General features: G+C 38.0%; 1 protein-coding gene across 1 annotated transcript; it reads right to left on the bottom strand.

The window, feature by feature from the left end:
• Positions 1–5,847: 5,847 nt before the first annotated feature.
• Positions 5,848–19,200, bottom strand: LOC128220441 (NFX1-type zinc finger-containing protein 1-like). The gene is made up of 7 exons (XM_052928829.1): positions 19,064–19,200; positions 17,328–17,746; positions 16,111–16,248; positions 14,700–14,835; positions 14,184–14,283; positions 8,367–13,014; positions 5,848–7,587 (listed from the first exon to the last, which is right to left on the bottom strand). The coding sequence occupies exons 1-7, from the start codon at positions 19,096–19,098 to the stop codon at positions 7,391–7,393; spliced, it is 5,673 nt and encodes a 1,890-aa protein (XP_052784789.1). The 5' UTR covers positions 19,099–19,200; the 3' UTR covers positions 5,848–7,390.
• Positions 19,201–19,358: the final 158 nt, after the last annotated feature.

Raw genomic sequence — 19,358 nt, 5'->3', positions numbered from 1 at the left:
ACCCGCGCCGCACGTGCGGGCTGTCCTCGCCCTGCATGTCCATAAAGTAGGACACCACTGAATCATGAACATGTTTACGAAAATGACATTTAAATTTCATTGTCAACAGTTGCATACAAACATAGCCATGTTGACACACAGCAGTATAAACATTTACAAATAGCACAAAGAGTAAGGCATCATATCATTAGAGTAAATATACACATAGTTCGTATTTTAGAAACACCACTGAATGATGAACATGTTTTCAAAAGTTTATACTTAAAGTGCATTGTCAACAGTTACATACAAACATTGTCATGCCGACATACAGCAGTATTTGATAGTTCTGATCGTTACGGAGTACATGTATATGGCAGAACGAATATCCTAACGTGTAATGAGCGCAAATGCGCCGCGTGTCATTTGAGCGTGAAGTTCACGAGGTATTCGAGCTAGGGTGATCGGTTATATTGGCGGGAAAATCAGTTCTAGACTTGACTTTTAACAGTGAACATCGATTTTAGCATTTTTTACTGTAATGGACGAAAGACACGTAAAGCAGTTGGTTGAAGGTAAAGTGAAAGCGGCCTTGGAAGGAAACAACAATGATTTGTGGAAGAGCATTGGCAGTATGATTGACAAAATAAGTGCTTAGCCTTCTCATCAGTCTGCCGCAAATTTGGCAGATAACCCAACTTTTAAACGTAAAAGTAACGAAGAACAATTTAAACACAATTCTAAGGTTATGTCGAAGTTGGATGAGGCCACCTGCTATAATAGCACCGACAGTATTGAAAGGGCTTAAGAATCCGTCATTGAAGGAAATTGAAAGTATATGTAAGTTGAATTGATTTTTATCGTTCATCCGACATGGTCAAGGATAGGTTTTACATAACACAATAAGCGCTGTCATCCTCTCGATAGCCAGTATAGGGATAAGGGGAATTGAACACGACGCAGTGCATGCATAATTTTAGAAATATTTAAAAGGGCCTGTGAGTGTTTTTTTAGCTCAAGACTTTGTAAAAAGAAGGCAGAAACGTATTCAGCTGGCCGATTCACCAGAGTGGGGGTGGAAAGTCATTGGCGAGTACGAGGTCAATCCTATTGCGACTGACAGTGATGACAAAAAGAGGATATACAAGGCGGAAAACCAGAGCATCAAGAAAAGCCCGGCCAGTGAGCACCTAGCGTTCGGAGTCTAAGAAATGGCCGTATTTGTACAGGAAACCCGCGCAAGCATCTGAATCCCCGGCGGTTCCAATCAGCGGACAACGTTTGCTTCCGGGGCTTTGCTTCCTATGTTGAATGCCCGGGCATGGGAAGTCGGAATGTTGCTAGAACAAGCGCTACAACAACAAGATAAGTGCTATTAAGTTTTGTTTGTAATGTTTGCTTCGAAGAATATGCGGATAAGCATGTACATGCTTATCCAGGAGAGGTTGGTGCATTTACAAATAAGAAGCATGTAAAAGGATGTAGCGGATCGGAGAGCGTCAGTCAGGTATGCAAAGATCAGTGTAGTATAGTTTATTAAGATGATTTAAAGGTACAAGAACATTGCAGAATCGACGCGGCTCAAATCTTATCACCAGTAGATCATTTAAAGAAATCATTTGAAAAGTGGGAAGACATTACCGATGATAGATATATTCTCGATGCGGTACGAAATGGATATAAGCTTCCATTTAAGAGTGTTCCTCCAAAAGTTCATTCAAAGAACAATAAGTCCGCAAGAGATAACCTGGCGTTTGTAGAAACAGAAATACGCTCGTTGTTGGCTGAAGGTGTTATATCAGAAGTGCATGAACAACCTTGGGTAGTGAACCCATTAACCGTGGCTTACGGCTAGTCTGGTAAACCTAGATTGGTCCTCGACTGTAGGCACATAAATCCATATTTGCATTTATTTAACATTCAGTTTGAGGATATATATATATATTGCTCTACAGATGTTTGACCTGTCAAGTTTTGTTTTCACGTACGATTTGAAAAGCGCATATCACCATATAGATATTTGCAAGCACAATAGGACATACTTAGGCTTGTCATGGTCGGTTGGATCAGAAAAAAAAGTTTTATGTCTACAATTCCTTACCATTTGGCATATGTTCTGGCGGGCATATATTTTCAAAGACTGTTAATTGTGTTGTTAAGTATTTTAGAGCTTTAAGACACAGAGTCATAATATAATAGAAATAGAAAACTTGAAAGCATTTAAAGTATGTTTGTGGTGCTAAAGGATTTCCCACGAACCCTGCACAATCTATTCACGTTGCAATGTTTTTGTCGAATTTGATAGGTGGTTTCACAGGATTAATGATCTGCCTGATCCAGCATAATTATATTGTGAAAAGCACGTTAGAATGTGCAAAGCGACATAACTCTAAACCTATTGTGAAAAGGGATGTTTTGTCTACAGATCATGTTATAAAACTATGTGACATGTATATAGATTACACTGATGTATTTTTTTACGTGATCTGTCATTTGCATTACTTAGTTACGCACTAATTTTTAGATATAGTGAAGTCAGTGAGTTGAGATATAAAGATGTAAGGTTTATGTCTGATTATATGATAATACATGTGCGTTAAAGTAAAATCGACGTGTATCGCGAAGGAAGAGATGTATACGTTGCCAAAGACGTCACTAGCGCGTGCCCCATGGAAATGCTTTTCATGTATTGTCCTGGTTTAAATTCAGATTCAGATATGTATTTGTTTAGGCCTGTTGGCGTTCAGGTTCTAAGTGTAAAAAGCTTATTTTTATCAGAGCTGGGGAATTGATTGTTGGAAAACTTAAGTCGGTGGCTCCGGGTTTAAATTTTGGTACGCACTCGTTGCGCGCTAGTGGGGTGACTAAGGCGGCTTATTTCGGCGCTGTAAGCGAGCGTTGTCTTAAACAGCATGGCAGATGGAAATCGGATCGAGCAAAAGATTCATATATCGATAATTCAGTTCAAAACAAGTAAAATGTTTCAAAACAAACAATTGAATTTGCAAAATATGCATGGATAGTTAGATATATGCCTTGTATGATATTTCTTTTCGAATTTGAATGATAACTTCTCTAACTAATTGAATTTCTTTCTATCGAAGTCTTGCCCCATGCAAACATGTGTTTGTTTTTTGTGCGGAGGGACGTTAAGACAAACATATAACAATAGCACAAAGAGTAAGGCGTAATATCAGGTTGAACAATACACAGTTACAGTAGAGTGTAGAATTTCTTTAAATCAATTTACACAATTAAGAAAGGCCAGAATGTATGACTTAGATAGTAAGATCATAGTTAAAATTTGTACTTTATAAACAGGTGTATATAAAATTAGCGAGGTAACTGCATTATTTTGATAATGATACATATTCTGTGAGGCTGGTTGTGTTGCATTACCTATGTCGTAGACCTTTGCCCCTTTGATGATAATTAACACCCGGTTGAGGCACTCTGGCTTCGATTGACACGTGAACGCCTTTGCAAGAACCCTTAACAGTAGAGCGATCATATTGTTGTCCGTGGCGATGCGAGCCAGAGTGTCTCTAAGATCCGTCTGCGGGTAAGAAATCGTTTGAAGTATATCCGCTGGCTCCCGTTCCGCAAGCCTATCAAGGAACCTGCTGCCAAGTGGCTGTCTGCGGAGTATTCCTCCCCTTTGTGATTGGCCTTGACCACTTCCCCCGCCCCGTCCCCTTCGGCTTAGTGTCTCTCGATCTGCTTCGTAATCACACGCGTCTTCGTCGTCATTATGTTTGAAAGGCGATCCTTCTTGTATTGGAGGCCGTAACCTAAAGGTAAGATCATGGAACATATGAACTTAAAGGCAATGGGATCTTAAATATGAAGTTTTGGTTAAACCAATCAATGTTACCATCGGCGACGAAAATGAAGACACCCCCCCCCCCCGGAATCCTCGATGACACGGACATTTGAAATAAAACTGTATAACAAGTTTGTATGAAAGCGTCGTGCCTTATCATGCTAGTTTAATTCAACCCGTGATAACGCGCCGTATGTACAGGTTATTGTTAATTTGGATGTCTTTATGAAATTGATCTTTCCATAAATATATGATAACGAATATCATGTGAATGAAAACTGATGTTTACTGACATTTTTATCTGCAAACAAAACCCTTGTTTTTGGTGAATCGTGCATAGTTATATTCGGTTTCACAATAATATATGATAACAAATATAATGAATTACTTTTTTTTTGTTTACTGCCATTCTTATCTGCAAACAAAACCCTTGTTAATGGTGATTCGTGCATAATATAATTCAGTTTCACAATAAGAAACAAATATGTATTTTAAAATATTTTGTAAGGAAAACTTTCAATAACTACCGAGCGATATAGGTGAGAATCGTTGAAATTGAGCGTATTTTATTTCTTTTTTATTCGATAGTGACAAAAAAGTAGCCCTCCATGAACCTGCTAATGCATGTCAAACTTACGGGTTACTCAAAAATCATAATAATAAAACAATTTACACTAGACATGGGAAATAAAACAGAGACATATAACACATTTTACTGATATTAATATTAAATTATTATATTTACCATCGATCTTTTTTAGAAAATTTCAAAACGGAAGTACGGATTTCTCACTGATATAACATGTAGGTCATATCTTAATACAATTACTAGCCAATGACTTAGATTTTCGGAAAACCATACAGACCTGGTTTTCTATAGTGCGAAAGATGGAACTAAATTTTCTTAACTGTTACCTATATTTAAGCGCACCCCACCCCAACAAAAAACAACAATAGGAACATCAACTACAGCAAATAAACAAAACAAAATCAACCTCCTCTCACAATGTCGATATGAACAAACCCAACTTGATGACCACAATCGTAATGCACCCTGACAGGGAATCGAGCCCGGGTCGCCTAGGTAAGAAACGCTAACCACTGCGCTTACCGGACAAAACACTACGAAACAGCAAACGTAGATCATGTCAGTACCATGATTAAAGGTTGAGCTATCAACTTGGCAATGCCCTTTTATATACTATCTGATGAAAAGGTATCAGCCTTATATATACACCTTAACTTCCATTTTTAAATGAACTTCCTTTCGGCAATTGAGAATACTTTCAGGTCAACGCAAAATTTTCGGATATGTTCGAATCACCGCATAGCAATATACATGGAAATTGTTTATCTTAATAATGTTTGTATTGTGTCAGCAGGTCCCGTAAACAATAAATACACATTTGGGAGTGTTAATTTATGAAATGTTAAATGTATTGTTGCCATAAGTGTTTCAATTTTACGTTTAAAAGTGATTTCAAGTGAGGGGGGGAGGGGTCCACGTTATTGTGACGTCATTTGATAAACTGTTTCCAGTTACAGTAGGGTCGTTCTATATACCGAATGGGTAAGAAAGGCTTACTGCGAGGTTTTCTTAAAACGTAAATGAAGTGTTTTTTTAACAATTCTCGAATGAAATAATGAACTATTGGTGTAAATATAAGTAATGAATTGCGGGATTGATGTCATTATCGGAGTATGAACGCAATTGTGCTGGTCAAGTGCGCGTCGAGTCCTTCGGAATTGGGCTGGTCAAAGTGTGTGTACCGAACCTTAATTTAACGTATCAACTATGAAGTACAAGTACACAATTTCAATTGATGGAAATTAAACGACGTGAAGTAAATGTCGTATTTATTTCATACTGATGTTTGCAGCCTGTTGGTAATTTTGAACTTAAACGAACTACATCCACGAAGTGACCGTGCTGAGATCAAAACTTTAACTCTTGGCAGGCCGGCGGACATCAATTAAATACCTCACTCATCCCTGGGGACAAAGGATAAAAGAATTTTGCGCTCAATACACAATATAAGTATACATGTACAATTATTTTTTATTGGGAGAAAAGAATCAAATAAAGGTAGATCACAGTTTCAGAATATATATATATATATATACTATTCCAACATTAAAAGAACACCAACAAAAAACAATACATTATCAACAGGCATACAATAAGCATACATTTAAAGCATGTCATTGACCGAGACAATAGCCGTAATTAACTGAAAATTTCTATATACTGAAAGTAGTTACTTGTTAATTGTTATGAAAATTATTTAAAAACATATTATTTAAACATTATTAATGAGATTAAAAACTAGACAAAATTCGCAAAATCTCTTATATGTGCTCAATAAACAAAACCAGTATACATGGGCAGGAAAAGAAATCAAACAAATAAGATCGCACAACAGATTATGGTTTTAATATATGGATCTGCATTTTTTATAATAAACAATGCATTATAAACGGGCATAAATAAAGCATATTCTTAAAACACGCGTAACACTAAAAAATCAATTAACTAAGTATTTCCGAATATTGAAATTAGTTTACTCGAAAAAAATTATTAATATGATTTAACTAGCTGTTTAATCAAATTAAAAGCCGAAAAAAAAACGCGAAATCAAACTAAAAATACACCCAAATGATAGGTTGCTACCACCAAAAGAATCATTTTCTGCTTACAAGAAATCATACATATAGATATAATTTTGTGTAAAATAGATCATTATTATTGAATATCATTTCAATGTTAAAAAATAAATATTAATCATATCAATTATATAAAATGCATAGTTATAAATATACAAATAAATAACTCAGGTCTTTTTCAAACTGTCTATAAAAAGTTTAATTTTATTTGTTCAGCCATGACATTTTTAGAATTTATCTGAAAGGGATCATGGTAAATACTTATGTAGAAAAATATTTTTGAATTTTTAATTCAATCAGTATTTAAATAATGTATATATTCCCTATTTAAGGACAACGCTAATACATCAAGTATCAACATATGCATAAGAATATCTATTAATTAAAGTCAACTACAATAAGTCAAACGAGCATGATGTCATCCGTAACACATAAACTCAGCATTTCCTATGAATTTTCTATGTTACAGTTCAATTGCATACTCATTAACAACATTTTAAAACACAATTAACAACTACTTCAAATGAAAAAGTCTTAAGCATTTAACATATAATTAAGCTAGAACGCGATGTACACAACATACCAAAAAAAACAATATTTCAGTATTTTTAGAAACAAAACACATTATTCATATTTCAATTAATTCAAATTTAACATTCCTTTCATACTTGAATAAGCTTTACAACATTAATTGAAAATGCGTGTAACTTTGTCATTTTGTTACACTAAATAACGAACAAGTACAATATGAGTCATTATTTAAAAACAAAGCACACCCAGCAGCACATGCTCATTTATGCTTTGCTTCAAAAGCAGCCATTCAACATTGATCGTATGGTTCAAAACATTCGAAGTACTCCCTCTAAAGCTTCAGCGAATACACGCTTTCGTAAATCAAAGTTGCCACCTTATCCAATGACCACCTTAAAATATGGCATTAAACCCATAGTTCGCCACATTTTCTTGTTCTGACCAGGCAGCGTGGTCGGCCCCATCCATTTCCGTCGCCAGAACGTTGTCAGCCGCCAGGCGATACCCGGCACCTCCTATCCGGGAATTACACTCGGGACAGCGACTTTCAGTCGTAGCCCCCCCACAGTCACCTATGGCATACACGTGACCTACAAAACCACAATTATTACTTCAACCGGTATAACTTGGTAACGGTCAATGCTAAATACTGTCAACATTAAAGTCGTGTTGGAAACTAGCTCAACTCGCTAAGGTTTCTTGTAACCACATACCCGAATTTAAATAAAGATGCTTGTATCTTGTTAAATCTTGTTTCTTTCGTATCATAAACTATGTTGTCAGTAAAACAAGGCATTTACGAGCAAAAAACGACAAGCTATGTTTTAAATATCAATATGACGTTTTAATTTCTTTAAAGATACACTCTTATTACCAAATAAGATTTACCACAATTGATACAATTGTTTTAATATACCAAAAAGGATGAACAACTGTAGAAAACAATGGTACTTATAAAGGATACCGAGCTGAATGTGTTAATGAGGTGTAGAAAAAACGGTATTTCTACCTTATGAAACGATAAAAGATCAGATTAATTCCTTTAGCATTCACCAATCATTTAATATGTTTGCGTTTTCATCAAGTAAATACACGGTTACAATCTTGTTACCAGTAATTAATATTTTCCATAAATGCATTAGTTAGTAAGTAGTTAAAGGTTTATCACTCAAAATGTATGTTTGTTATACAGGTCTATGTATTGATTTTGAATAAGAGTTTCACTTTAAGTATCTTTTGGATTGTTAAGAATTTATCAGCATACCCTATAAAATCTACAATGCATATGGTCGCTAATTCTGAATAGTCTCTGCTTAGGGTAGGTTTTTAAAAGTCATAAAAGTTGTAAAATAAAAAGAGTATTCCATACCTTTTGGACATTTAAACCAGTGTCCCTTTTGGAGCTCCATTGCTTTTACAATCATTATCTTTTCTTCCTTCGAAATCCCAAGCTCTGTCGTTGGTATTATGTTCTGTAAAGCCCGTAAACAGTTTTCAACTTTGGCCTTCACATCACCTTTAAATTTGTCGTTTCCGGTTAAGGTTTTTTCCGCGTCTCGAATCTTTGCCTTCAATGTATTATCTAACTGAATACGTTTTTCATTTGCACGCATTTGAAACATCAGCAGTTTCAACTGCGCTCGTAAACGGTCAAACTCTAGTTCAGCATCTTCTGTTTCCTGTGCTGTCATCAGCGATCGATCTGACATTATCCAGTCCACCATTCTTCCAATGTGAAGGAATGCCTTCTCGCGTTCACATTTGTAAGCCAGTCCTTTCAGTTTCGCCCAGTTGGACTTGTGCTTGTCAATTTGTGACAAAAAGCGTGACTGGTTCAAAAGAGCAGCCAATGCGTTTTCTGCTTGCTCGTCATAAGCTTTTTCCATTCTTCTCCTTAAAATCAATTTATTTCGCTCATCTTCAATCTCCTCAAACGTTTGTCTTATGTCTTCTCTTAGCTTTCGCAATCTTGTTTTATTTACAAGGACATGACTTTTCACTTGTTCAATATCCGTTAGTGTTTGATTGATGGTCGACCTGTACCGAACTGTTCTTCTTATCGGGGTGCGGCATTTTGGACAATCCTTCAGTTTTATTTCTCCCTTTTCATCGACTTTTGTTTCCATGTATGTATCCATCCCTTTCACTTCGAAGATGCAACGCATTCTGCAATCTTGAAGTAGTACAAACCGAGCGTCTTCTTCGTCTTCATCTCCGAAGAAGATCTCGGTAACTTTCTGTTGGTCGCAAACCCTACAATCCGTTGGGCATGGTTCCCCACATAGCCCAATGCAGGGGTGACCACAGGCCAGTCGTTTCCTGCATGCTTTGTCACAAGGAGGTCGATCGCATGGCTCACTGCAGATGTTGGTACATTTATAGTGTTCACATCTCCATGTACAGGGTTCTCTACATGGTGCACATAATTCACCACATCTCCGAGGGCATTTACTATGTTGGCATTGGTTCTGACAGGGTCTTGTACAGGGCGGGCATTGGCTACATCTGTCCTGGCATTCATGTCCGCATACCAAAATTCTCATACACTCATTCTGACATGGAACGTGCAATCTGCCTTGAAAGCACTGCCCACATGTTCCTCGACATCGGTGGTCACAGCTCAAAGCCCCATCACATGCAGCAGGGCAAATGGCTGTATCTTCCTGGTGACATTTTATCTGTGCTTTATGGCCGCATGGCCATGTCTTCTCGACTTTTACCCCACAGTCCTGTGTATGCGCCATGCCGCACTTCGACTGGCATTTATGTCCACAAGGCAGTATTGATTGACAAGCTTCTAGACATGTGAAGTCGGCTGGAGGGATAGAGCATTGCACTTTCTGAACGTGCCCACATCTTGGTATTTTTTTATCCATCTTCTCTTTACAAGACTCACACTTCTGGCCACATCGTAGAGGGCACTTGTGTTTGTTTCCGCATAGAATCTTATTGCAACGTTTTCTACATCTGCTAGTTTCTCCCTTATGGTCCTGATCAAGAGGATGACAGAATCGTTCACAAAGATGTCCACAGTCAAGCCGCTGCCCGCATCGTTTATTGCATCCTCCCTCGGGAGCTTCAGCAAAGTCGCGAGCAATTTTTGCTTCTAATGGTTTTTCTTCAGGATGATTTTGACACTGCAATAAAAGGCCTTCTCCAAATCTCTTTTTCTGTTTCATGTCAATTACAATTTCATTCCACAGTTTTGATCGTCTTTGTAGCAATTCGAAGTTGCCAATGACATAGAAGCCCTTCTTTGCCCTTGAAAGAGCAACACAGACCCTGTTGTCCGTCTTAAGAAAACCGATTGAGTCCTCATTGTTGCTTCTTACTAGTGATAAGAGAACGATATCGTTCTCCTCGCCCTGGTAGTTGTCAACAACTGTGAGTTTGACACCTTCAAATTCGCTTTTAGGCATAAGTCCTCTAAGGCAAAACAGCTGACCGGAATACAGAGTAAGAACAGTGATCTGATCTGCTTCGTATCCCTGCTTGATCAAGTACCTACAAAGCTCAACTATATATGCAGCTTCGTGAACGTTTGAATGACTTCTCAAATCTTCATCATTAGCTTCATGCTCGCTGTGAGTGATGAAGAACATGTTTGAAGCCACTCCCCTGATCGGTTCGTAGTTTAGGACATCACTATGGTTCCGCAAGTTTTTATAAATGGGCTTTATCAGTTCTGCAATCTCTGGTCGCATTCGGTGCTGAAGCTCCAGGCAGTCACATTGGATCCCATTGTTTATCATGCGTTCGAATAAAGAGACGTCCAGTTTATATTCTGTTGCCAATTTGTAAACTGTCGGGTTTGGTTTCAGCTGTTTGTGGTCACCAATCAATATCAAGTGTTCACAGCCTCTGCTCAGTGTTGTAATGATGTGCGCTTCTAGAACTTCCGCGGCTTCTTCAACAACAACGATTCGAGATCGAATTTCCTGTAAGACTAGCTGATATCTAGCTGCTCCAGTTGTGGTCATACCTATAATTGTTGAGTGTCGCATAATCTCCTTGTCTTCCTGCATGAGTGCCTCTTTATACCTTGCAGCTGCAGCATCAAACTCTTCTTCTTTCTCCTTAATTTTCTCAAGCTGGTGGTCTTGATACTTCTTGATCCAAAGTCTGTACAGTTTCCATTTGTCCTCTGTGGAAATATGCCAAATGTCCGTGACAGCAGCAAGGTCCTCTTCTGACATGACTTCGTTTTTTGACAGATTCATCTGCAGTTTTCTCTTTTGTTTCTTTCTCTCTTTCTTTTGGGTCTTCCATTCACCTTCTTGTGTGTTCTGTGGCTTTTCATCGAGGGCATTTACATCCAGTGCAACTGATTTCTGATGCGCTGTTGCAGCAACCTTCACTTTAAATTCAACCAAATTTTTACCAGTAAGGGCAGAATCCCTAAACTCGTTTATCATTCTATCGATTTCATCATCACCGTCCTCACCTTCATCGTCTTCATCTCTATCATCCAATTGTCGCTGCGCTTGAATAGCATCAAGCTCATCTTCAGCTTCAATCAGGTCATTACCGTCCTCGAAATTATTATCCAAGACCATATCCCCTGCTGCAATATTAGCCTCCATTTCTACAATTGGTGCGAGATTGCCAATTCCTAGCCATTCGACAATGATAGAATGGCCTTGTCGAAAGACTTGTCTTGCTTCGGGATAAACCTGAAGGATCATTTCAAACCCTATTGTCAGTAAATGATAATGGTCTTCTCCCATGTATGGCCGCAAGAAATCTTCGTTCATAATGTTGGTTGTGGAAATCTGGAGCTGCGCACTGACTTGTCTTATTTGTGTTGTAACAGAGTCCATTTCATACTTGGCCTCACGGCGTCCTTTGAAAATCTGAACTGGTATTTTTTTCTCATGTCGAAATCTCTGTCGAAAGTTGTGGAGGTTGTAGGGCTTGAGCACTTCGCTGTTGCTTCTCGAGCCCACTCGAACGACGTCTCCTTTGTAAAAGGAAATAATGCCTTCGAGAAACTGATCAAGCGCGTGGTTTGTGTAACACACAATCAGCATGGGTCTATTGTCTTTCAAACCAGTGTCAGGATTCCGAGTCCAGGCATCTTTATTGTGCAAAAGAGCTTTCACAATCTTGAGACCAATATAGGTCTTGCCGGTTCCCGGTGGCCCTTGTGTGATCACAAATTCCTTTGTCAAGGCTGTATGGATGGCTCTAAACTGAGACTCGTCCAGGTGAAGGAGATCAGCCGGTGGCCAACTTGTTCTGTCAAGAACTTTCACATCTTCAGCTTCTTGTGAATGCTCACTAAACGTGTATGTGATTGGCTCCTCGTCTTCGTCGTCATCGGCAAGTATGTGTTCCAAATGGCTGTTGTCTTTTAGAATGATTCCTTCATCTACCAGAGGGCGAAGATCAAAGCATGTGTTTTCTCGCCTCCGAAGATAAGCAGGTGGCTGCACATGGCGTTCACATTCAACAATGTATCTTTGAAATGGCAACTCCGCTTCTCGCATGTTCTGCAAACCTTTCAATACATGTTTGTATGATTCGAAGTAAGCTGTGGTCTCTGCCATTGTAAACAATTGTCCAAACAAAGCTCTAGTTTCTTCTTGTTTGCATTCAAAGCGAACAGTGACAATACCTTTAACAAGCGATTTTGGGTCTCGATTCATCACCGTTGCAAAAACGAACGTCCTGAAGTTGTCGGATGAAAGGCTAAGCAGAGATCCAAAAATCAGGCGCTTCGAAGACTGCCAACGCACGTGACCCATTCTGCTGACGTCAAATCGTATCACGTGACATAAACCGTTGTCTCCACATTCAGGGGAGATAATACTCACATTGTGATATATCGTCACATTGCGCTTACCGTTCCTCTGTCTGCCTCTCTCGTTCATGGCCTGTATATACTCGCTTACTCCTTCACGTAATGGGGCGATGAAGTCCTCTCGCAGTAATCGGAATTGAACATCCAGATAGTGATCAACGTCACGGTACCGACCACGTACTTTGTTGGCTCGCAAATAACGGTCATCGTCATCCTGTTAAAAGGAAACACAAAGACAAAATTCACAATGGTGATGCAGTTATAGGTGCTTTAGTGATATTAGCGAATTGTACGTTTCGGTTTAACTCAGTTATAAACAGATTCCATTGCTAGTATTCGGTTTCAACATAGTTCTAAAACAGCTTCATAATTTTCATTTCAATCCTGACAAAATGTGTAAACAATCAACTTGAAAAGAGTCAAAATGAAGAAATGCATATATTATTTTTTATTTCTTTGCTTAAGAAGGGCCTTCCTTAGTGCAAAAGTCGTTAGAAGGATCGAAACAAAAATGTTTAAAAATTTCGTTTTTAATTTAGTTTTAAGATTCATTATTTAGCAATCAACAAATATACATATGTTGCAACTTTTGTAAGTGAACTTATGAGTTAAGAAAAAGTTTACGAGGGAAGACTTATCAGATTTAAACTTAAAAACCATTTGCATTTTGGGGGGAAATGTCGTTATACAAAATAAATATGGGTTTAAGCCAAAGTTGTCAACACTAGCAATATCGTCAAGCAATATTGTTTGTGGCTTTTTGGTGATTGCATTTTTAAAATAGATATTTGCATTTTTGTAGCCAGGAAATTAATTTATTCCACTTTTATTTTATTGAACATCTTTCTTATTTGAGAAGATATCACCAAGAACCAACAAGACATTGATGATTGGGCAGTCTCGGGCATTCTGGCACAAGAACATAGTTAAAAGTTGCAAATGCTTTTAGATCCAAAATCTAATCTAATCTTTTTTCATAAAATTTGGTCAACTCCTTTTTTCTCAAAACATGTCGCAATGGAAGTTTGTTTTACTCCTGAAATAAATTGTTCCCTGTAACGTCATAAAACAGGAACTAATAAAACGTGTCAATTTTCGGCATTCAAAAGTCAAAACCCACTTTTGCACTGTAGAAGGCCCTTAAGTTGTAGAAGACACGTACGGATGCGTCAATCGATTTCACAGGAACAATAATAATCAAAGAAAAAACTATATTAAAATGACACTTATCTAAGTCATTATCAACAACTGTTATTTGAGTGTGAGTAGTATCGTGGTTAAGGTTTCCACCTCTGGCCAAAGAGGTTGTGGGTTCGAGCCCTGCCAATGATACATTCTAAATACGTTATAACTACATTTTAAGGTGTGATTTTCCAGGGCTACCTGCATGTCGGCGGTCTGGGGAAAGATCTCCACTTCCCGAAAGTCGTTTGGCGGCTCCTCACCCTCTTGCTGCTGTTGCCGCTCCTCTGTTACCGTTCGCCTGCAAAGAAAACTTGTATTTGTATCTTTTTACGTCGACTGTGCGTTGGTAAAACAATATATATACTGATAGTACTAATCTCCAGTGTTGTTTTGGTCAAAGCAAGAACTGCGTATTTTTTACAAAGAGTATGGAAGGATGAGGATATACCTTCTTGTACCCTGTCCGAAAATATATCCTTTGGTTTCTAAACATAAACTTCAATATCGAAAGATTACGGGTCAACAGAACATTTAAGTAGCTATCAATTACAACGAAATTCACTCATAAGGCAAACTAGTTATTGAACGCTAGTTATTGAACGTTGCTATTGACAACATCGTACGAAACAGTTAATTACTTACCGCGTGGTTGAATTTATACACTGGATACAGTAACTGCATGTTTCGTTAAACTGATCATGGTTAGACTCTCACCTTTTAGCGGTTCGTTTTCGGAGAAGTTTCTCCTTTGTTTCTGTCAGTAACCGGAAGTGTTTAAGTATGTCCTCATCAATGACGTTAGTAGTCTCGCGCAGTCCATTTATGACCATTTCAAGCATAGTATGAAGACCTTAAAGAAAATTAATTGTCCCGGTTAATATCTTCACTACGGCTGAATAAATAGTCATATATACACCAAAATTTCACCAGTTAAGGCTAATATAAACAAAATTTGTATTTCCACATGGAGGTGTGCCCGCTCCCTTCCCCAAAGTTACGCCACTCTTGTTGCGATCAGTTTCTTAAGCATAGCTAGGGTTGGAGAAAGAATATGCATTGGGGTATTACGCCAGTTTACTATCTTACTGAAATCCTTAGGCCCGAGTAAAAGAACATATAGTCATTCGGAACTCCTCGGCCATTTATCGAAAACAACCTCGGATGTATTTGGACGGTTTACATACTCAAAAAGCGGTACATTTAAGTCTTTGCAAGTAGATCGCGTAGTAATTTTATTTAGTAGTTAAACCTTATAACTTAACTCTTGGGAATCTTAATTATGTTTGCAATAATACTCTTCGCTGGCAATCAGTTTAAACTTTGATCAATAAATACAATTTTAAAACACTACATTTAAGTAATGATATAATTAAAATAAATACAAACTACTTCATCCGACGTTGTGTTCAATAAAATGGCCGAGGAGCTCCGAATGAACCTATAGGCCATCGTAACAACGAGGTTCGACAGAATATCGTAAAATCAATGATTTAAGTTAAAGCACAAAAAAAATAATTGAAAGTATTACTTGTTATAGCAAAAACTGGCCAATAAGGCTCTTAGGTTAGAAATATATACTAGTACAATTACTGAGAAAAATTAATTCGTAAAAACGTTCGTCCGATAAGTGCGTTGACAGTTGTGTACCCACGTAATTCCATGTTGTTGGAATGTCCTAAGAACTTTGTTTATTTGAGATTACCAAGGTCTGCCCGCACCCAAGGTCTGCCCGCAGACATTGGAAGACTTCATGAAACAGAGTCAGATACAAGAGATCCTAGTGAGATACCCTAGCTCTTTCCGAAAAGACCTCTTGGTTCTTTAACGTGCTCGGTATAAAGCACTGATACACGGGATACAACTTTTCTGGGTTGAACCATTACTGAGTACACCAGTATCCTAGTACTACCCTTTAAATGCCGAATGCTGGGCAACGGAGCTACTTGTCCAATATTTTAACGTTTTTTGGTTTGACGCGGACGAAGTTTTAACCCAAGACTTTCCGCACCCGAAGCGAGCGGTCTATCTCTGAATTATCGGGGTGAAGAAATACAAGAGTTTCTTTTAAATATGTATACACCATATTTTAAATGCCAGCTAAAGAAAACTTCCTGCTAAAACATACCTACAATCTCCGTGATAGAGGTTGGGTTTTTCTCGGCGAACTCCGACATGACGGTGACCATGTCCCGAAGCGGGCGTCGGAACCCGCGCTGCACGTGCGGCCTGTCCTCGCCCTGCATGTCTATACAGTAGTTCATCACTAAAACCATGAAAATGTTTACCAAAGTTAAATTTTAAAGTTAATTCGCAAGCGGCATACAAGCATCCATGGCGACATATATAATATAAACACGCACACATTTGCAGCTTTGATATATGTTTCGTTTGATTTAGAAGCTTTCTTCTCGTAAAGGTGTTAAATAAGAAAGCCTTTACACAAATATGCATGTAAACCCAGGACACAATACCTTGATAGTTAGATCTTACACGTAGTCTACTGTAAAATGTACAACACAACATAAAATGATACTCATCTTCTATCATATTTGAGGAACAAAATATACATTTCCTATCGGCTCTTCTTATATATATATATATATATATATATATATATATATATATATATATATATATATATATATATATATATATACCAATGTGCATTGTATGAACTATATGTTTTCGTGTCTGTGCACATGGAGTTGAATGTCCCAGCTGTGTATAGTAAACGATGGACGTTTCAACACTGATCATGATAATGATACAGTTGAAATACCACTTTATCGGATTGAGAACTTAAGGATATATGTACTTTGGAGAACAAATTATACAAGGTGGGTTAAATGTGTTGTATTCAGTGTGTGTATTCCATGTGATAAATTACGTCATATATGATACGTCGGAAGGCAACATTTTGCTTAAAATAAAGACAAAGATAACTTTTCTTTTACTACACCATTTTAAATGAAACAAAGGGCAGTCTATGCAGCTTAAAGAGCTCAGCCTTCGTTTTATTACCGGAGTTTGACAAGGTGATTAGTTTTATCAAACACTTTGACAAACTTGTTTTCGAAATAATGTTTTGACAGTGCTCCGTCAGACGGCCGTATTGTGAAAAGATTTGTCGAAATGTTTTAAGAAACTAAACTCTCAACCAAACTCTGGTAACCGACCGAAGGCGGGACTCCTTAAGCGGCGTAGACCAAGCTGTTTCATTTAAAATGGTAAAGAAATAGTTTAGTTATCTTTGTTTAAAGTATTCATTCGAAGCAACATATTGCCTTCCGACGAAGCATTTATAACGCAATTTATCACGTGGTATATACACACTGGTATTACCTGTGTCGAAGAATTTTGCCTCTTTGATGATAATTAGGACCCTGTTGAGGCACTCCGGTTGCGAGTTACACGTGAACGCCTCTGAAAGAACCCTTAACAGTAGAGGGATCATATTGTATTCCTTGGCGCTGCGGCCCAGAGCGTCTCGTAGTTCCGTCTGCGGGTTGGAAATCGTTTGAAGTATATCCGCCGGCTCCCGTTCCGCCAGCCTCTCCAGGAACCTCTTGTCTAGTGGTTGTCTGCGGGTCGCTCCTCCCGCTCCCCCTCCCCCTACCCCGCGGCCCCGACCACGACCTTGACCTCTTCCACCGCCCCGTCCCCCTCTGCCGCGTCTCTCTCGGTCAGCTTCATCATCCCACGCGTCGCCGCCGTCGTCATACCGTCGGAGAGGCAGTCCAGCTCGTATTGGACGCCGTGGCCTGAAGATAAACCAACGGCTTGGAAAAATATGTAATTAAAGATAAAGGCCAGACGATCTCAAATGTAAGTTAACTGAATTGACCATTTTTTTTAAGGGGCGTACTTCGGCATACTCCAGTACGCCCGGGCGTACAAATCTATTTGATTCCTCCGAAATGGCGGTGCTTCAATCTGAAAATCAGTAAGACTCATGCCAGGGTAGTATTTACATGTATCGTTTAACTAGTTTTAGCCACTTGCTCATGTTCTGGGATCAAAAATAAGTTTTCCCGATAACGCATCTGGAAACACTTATTTAAAGCTTTAGCTTACTCTATGATATCGAAATCGAAGAATAAATACAATTTAAGTATTCAAAAACATTTCGGATCTAGTAGAGTGCAAACCAACTCCAGTAAAATCAAGAAAGAAAAAAGAAAAAAGAAAAAAGTTTTAACACTCCTAATGATGTGCACCACTTTGTTTCGTTATAAAAAGTGCATTTTACAAACCATGAGCGAGTCCCTTTAAGTTTGTCTAAATTCCACTCAATGGTATCTTTTAAAGAGCATGATCATGGTTTTTTCATAACTGTAGGCATTCGAAGGTGACCCCCCCCCCCCCACCACCACCACCACATTAAACATATTTGGATCAATGCAATCGACACCTCGTTTTTGAGTTGTACGGGCGTACAACTGAAAATTCTTCAGATACGCCCCTGGTAACCGCTGACAACGATATTAACAGTCCACATAGATCTGCACCATATCAAATGATATCTTACGCTAGTCAACAACCTAAAATATAGGAAGATAATTGAATATGTGTATTGATAACACTCACGTACTCGTTTATAGATTGAGCTATAAATAGTTGAATGAATCACACGTAAATGTTATGTACTTTGAAATGTTTAACTCAATTGGATTCATAGCACGAATTGTCTTATTTTTGAACACACTATGCACATAGTCCGCCCACCCTGGTTTTATAGATTGATTGATCATTTGAATTGTCTTATACATTATTGATACAATATCCATGATCATTATAAATACCTCACTGGCTTACATCATAATACGACCTTGGGTCGTGTACTTTTTATATAATATATATTCTAGTACTCATACGTGTTACAGCAAATACCAATCTCATTAAAATCAGATCCCCAATACACGCTTCACGACGTTACGCTATGAACATAACGTATTGAAATGAAGTGAACGTCACGATATGATTTTAATGAGATTGAGCAAATACCGGAAGAATATAATTAGCCATGTACTGTAGACATACATATTAATGATATAAATTATAGAAATAATTTAACTCACCTATAATTCTCATCTCTACCAAATCCATCCGCCATTTCAGCGAAGATTCATGTTACTTTATCAATTTAGGCTATTGCCAAGTCGACCTTTTTCAGAAAATGCGAAAACGAAAGTACGGTTTTCCTTACAGCAATTACGTCATACAATTATGATAATATGGCGCCAAAGCCAATGAAAATAAGGATTTCGAAAAACTATACGGAGCTGGTTTTCCATGTATTTTGAAAATTAAGAAACTGTTGTGTGGCGTCATCATTATTTAAACGTTTTAAGCCTGTTAAATATAAAATAGCGA

The sequence above is a fragment of the Mya arenaria genome, chromosome 15, assembly GCF_026914265.1.
Source record: "Mya arenaria isolate MELC-2E11 chromosome 15, ASM2691426v1".
In the NCBI taxonomy this organism is placed as follows: domain Eukaryota; kingdom Metazoa; phylum Mollusca; class Bivalvia; order Myida; family Myidae; genus Mya; species Mya arenaria.
The sequence above is the reverse complement of the archived record's forward strand: the minus strand, read 5'-3'. Positions and strand labels throughout refer to the sequence as shown.

Excerpts from the sequence above, each read along its gene's own strand:
- LOC128220441 (XM_052928829.1), bottom strand. The coding sequence starts at position 19,098 with ATGGCGGATGGATTTGGTAGAGATGAGAATTATAG. Across the intron at positions 14,836-16,110 it reads CTCTATCACGGAGATTGTAG|GTCTTCATACTATGCTTGAA; the intron begins GTATGTTTTAGC and ends ATTTTCTTTAAG. Across the intron at positions 7,588-8,366 it reads CTGGTTTAAATGTCCAAAAG|GTCACGTGTATGCCATAGGT; the intron begins GTATGGAATACT and ends GTGGTTTTGTAG.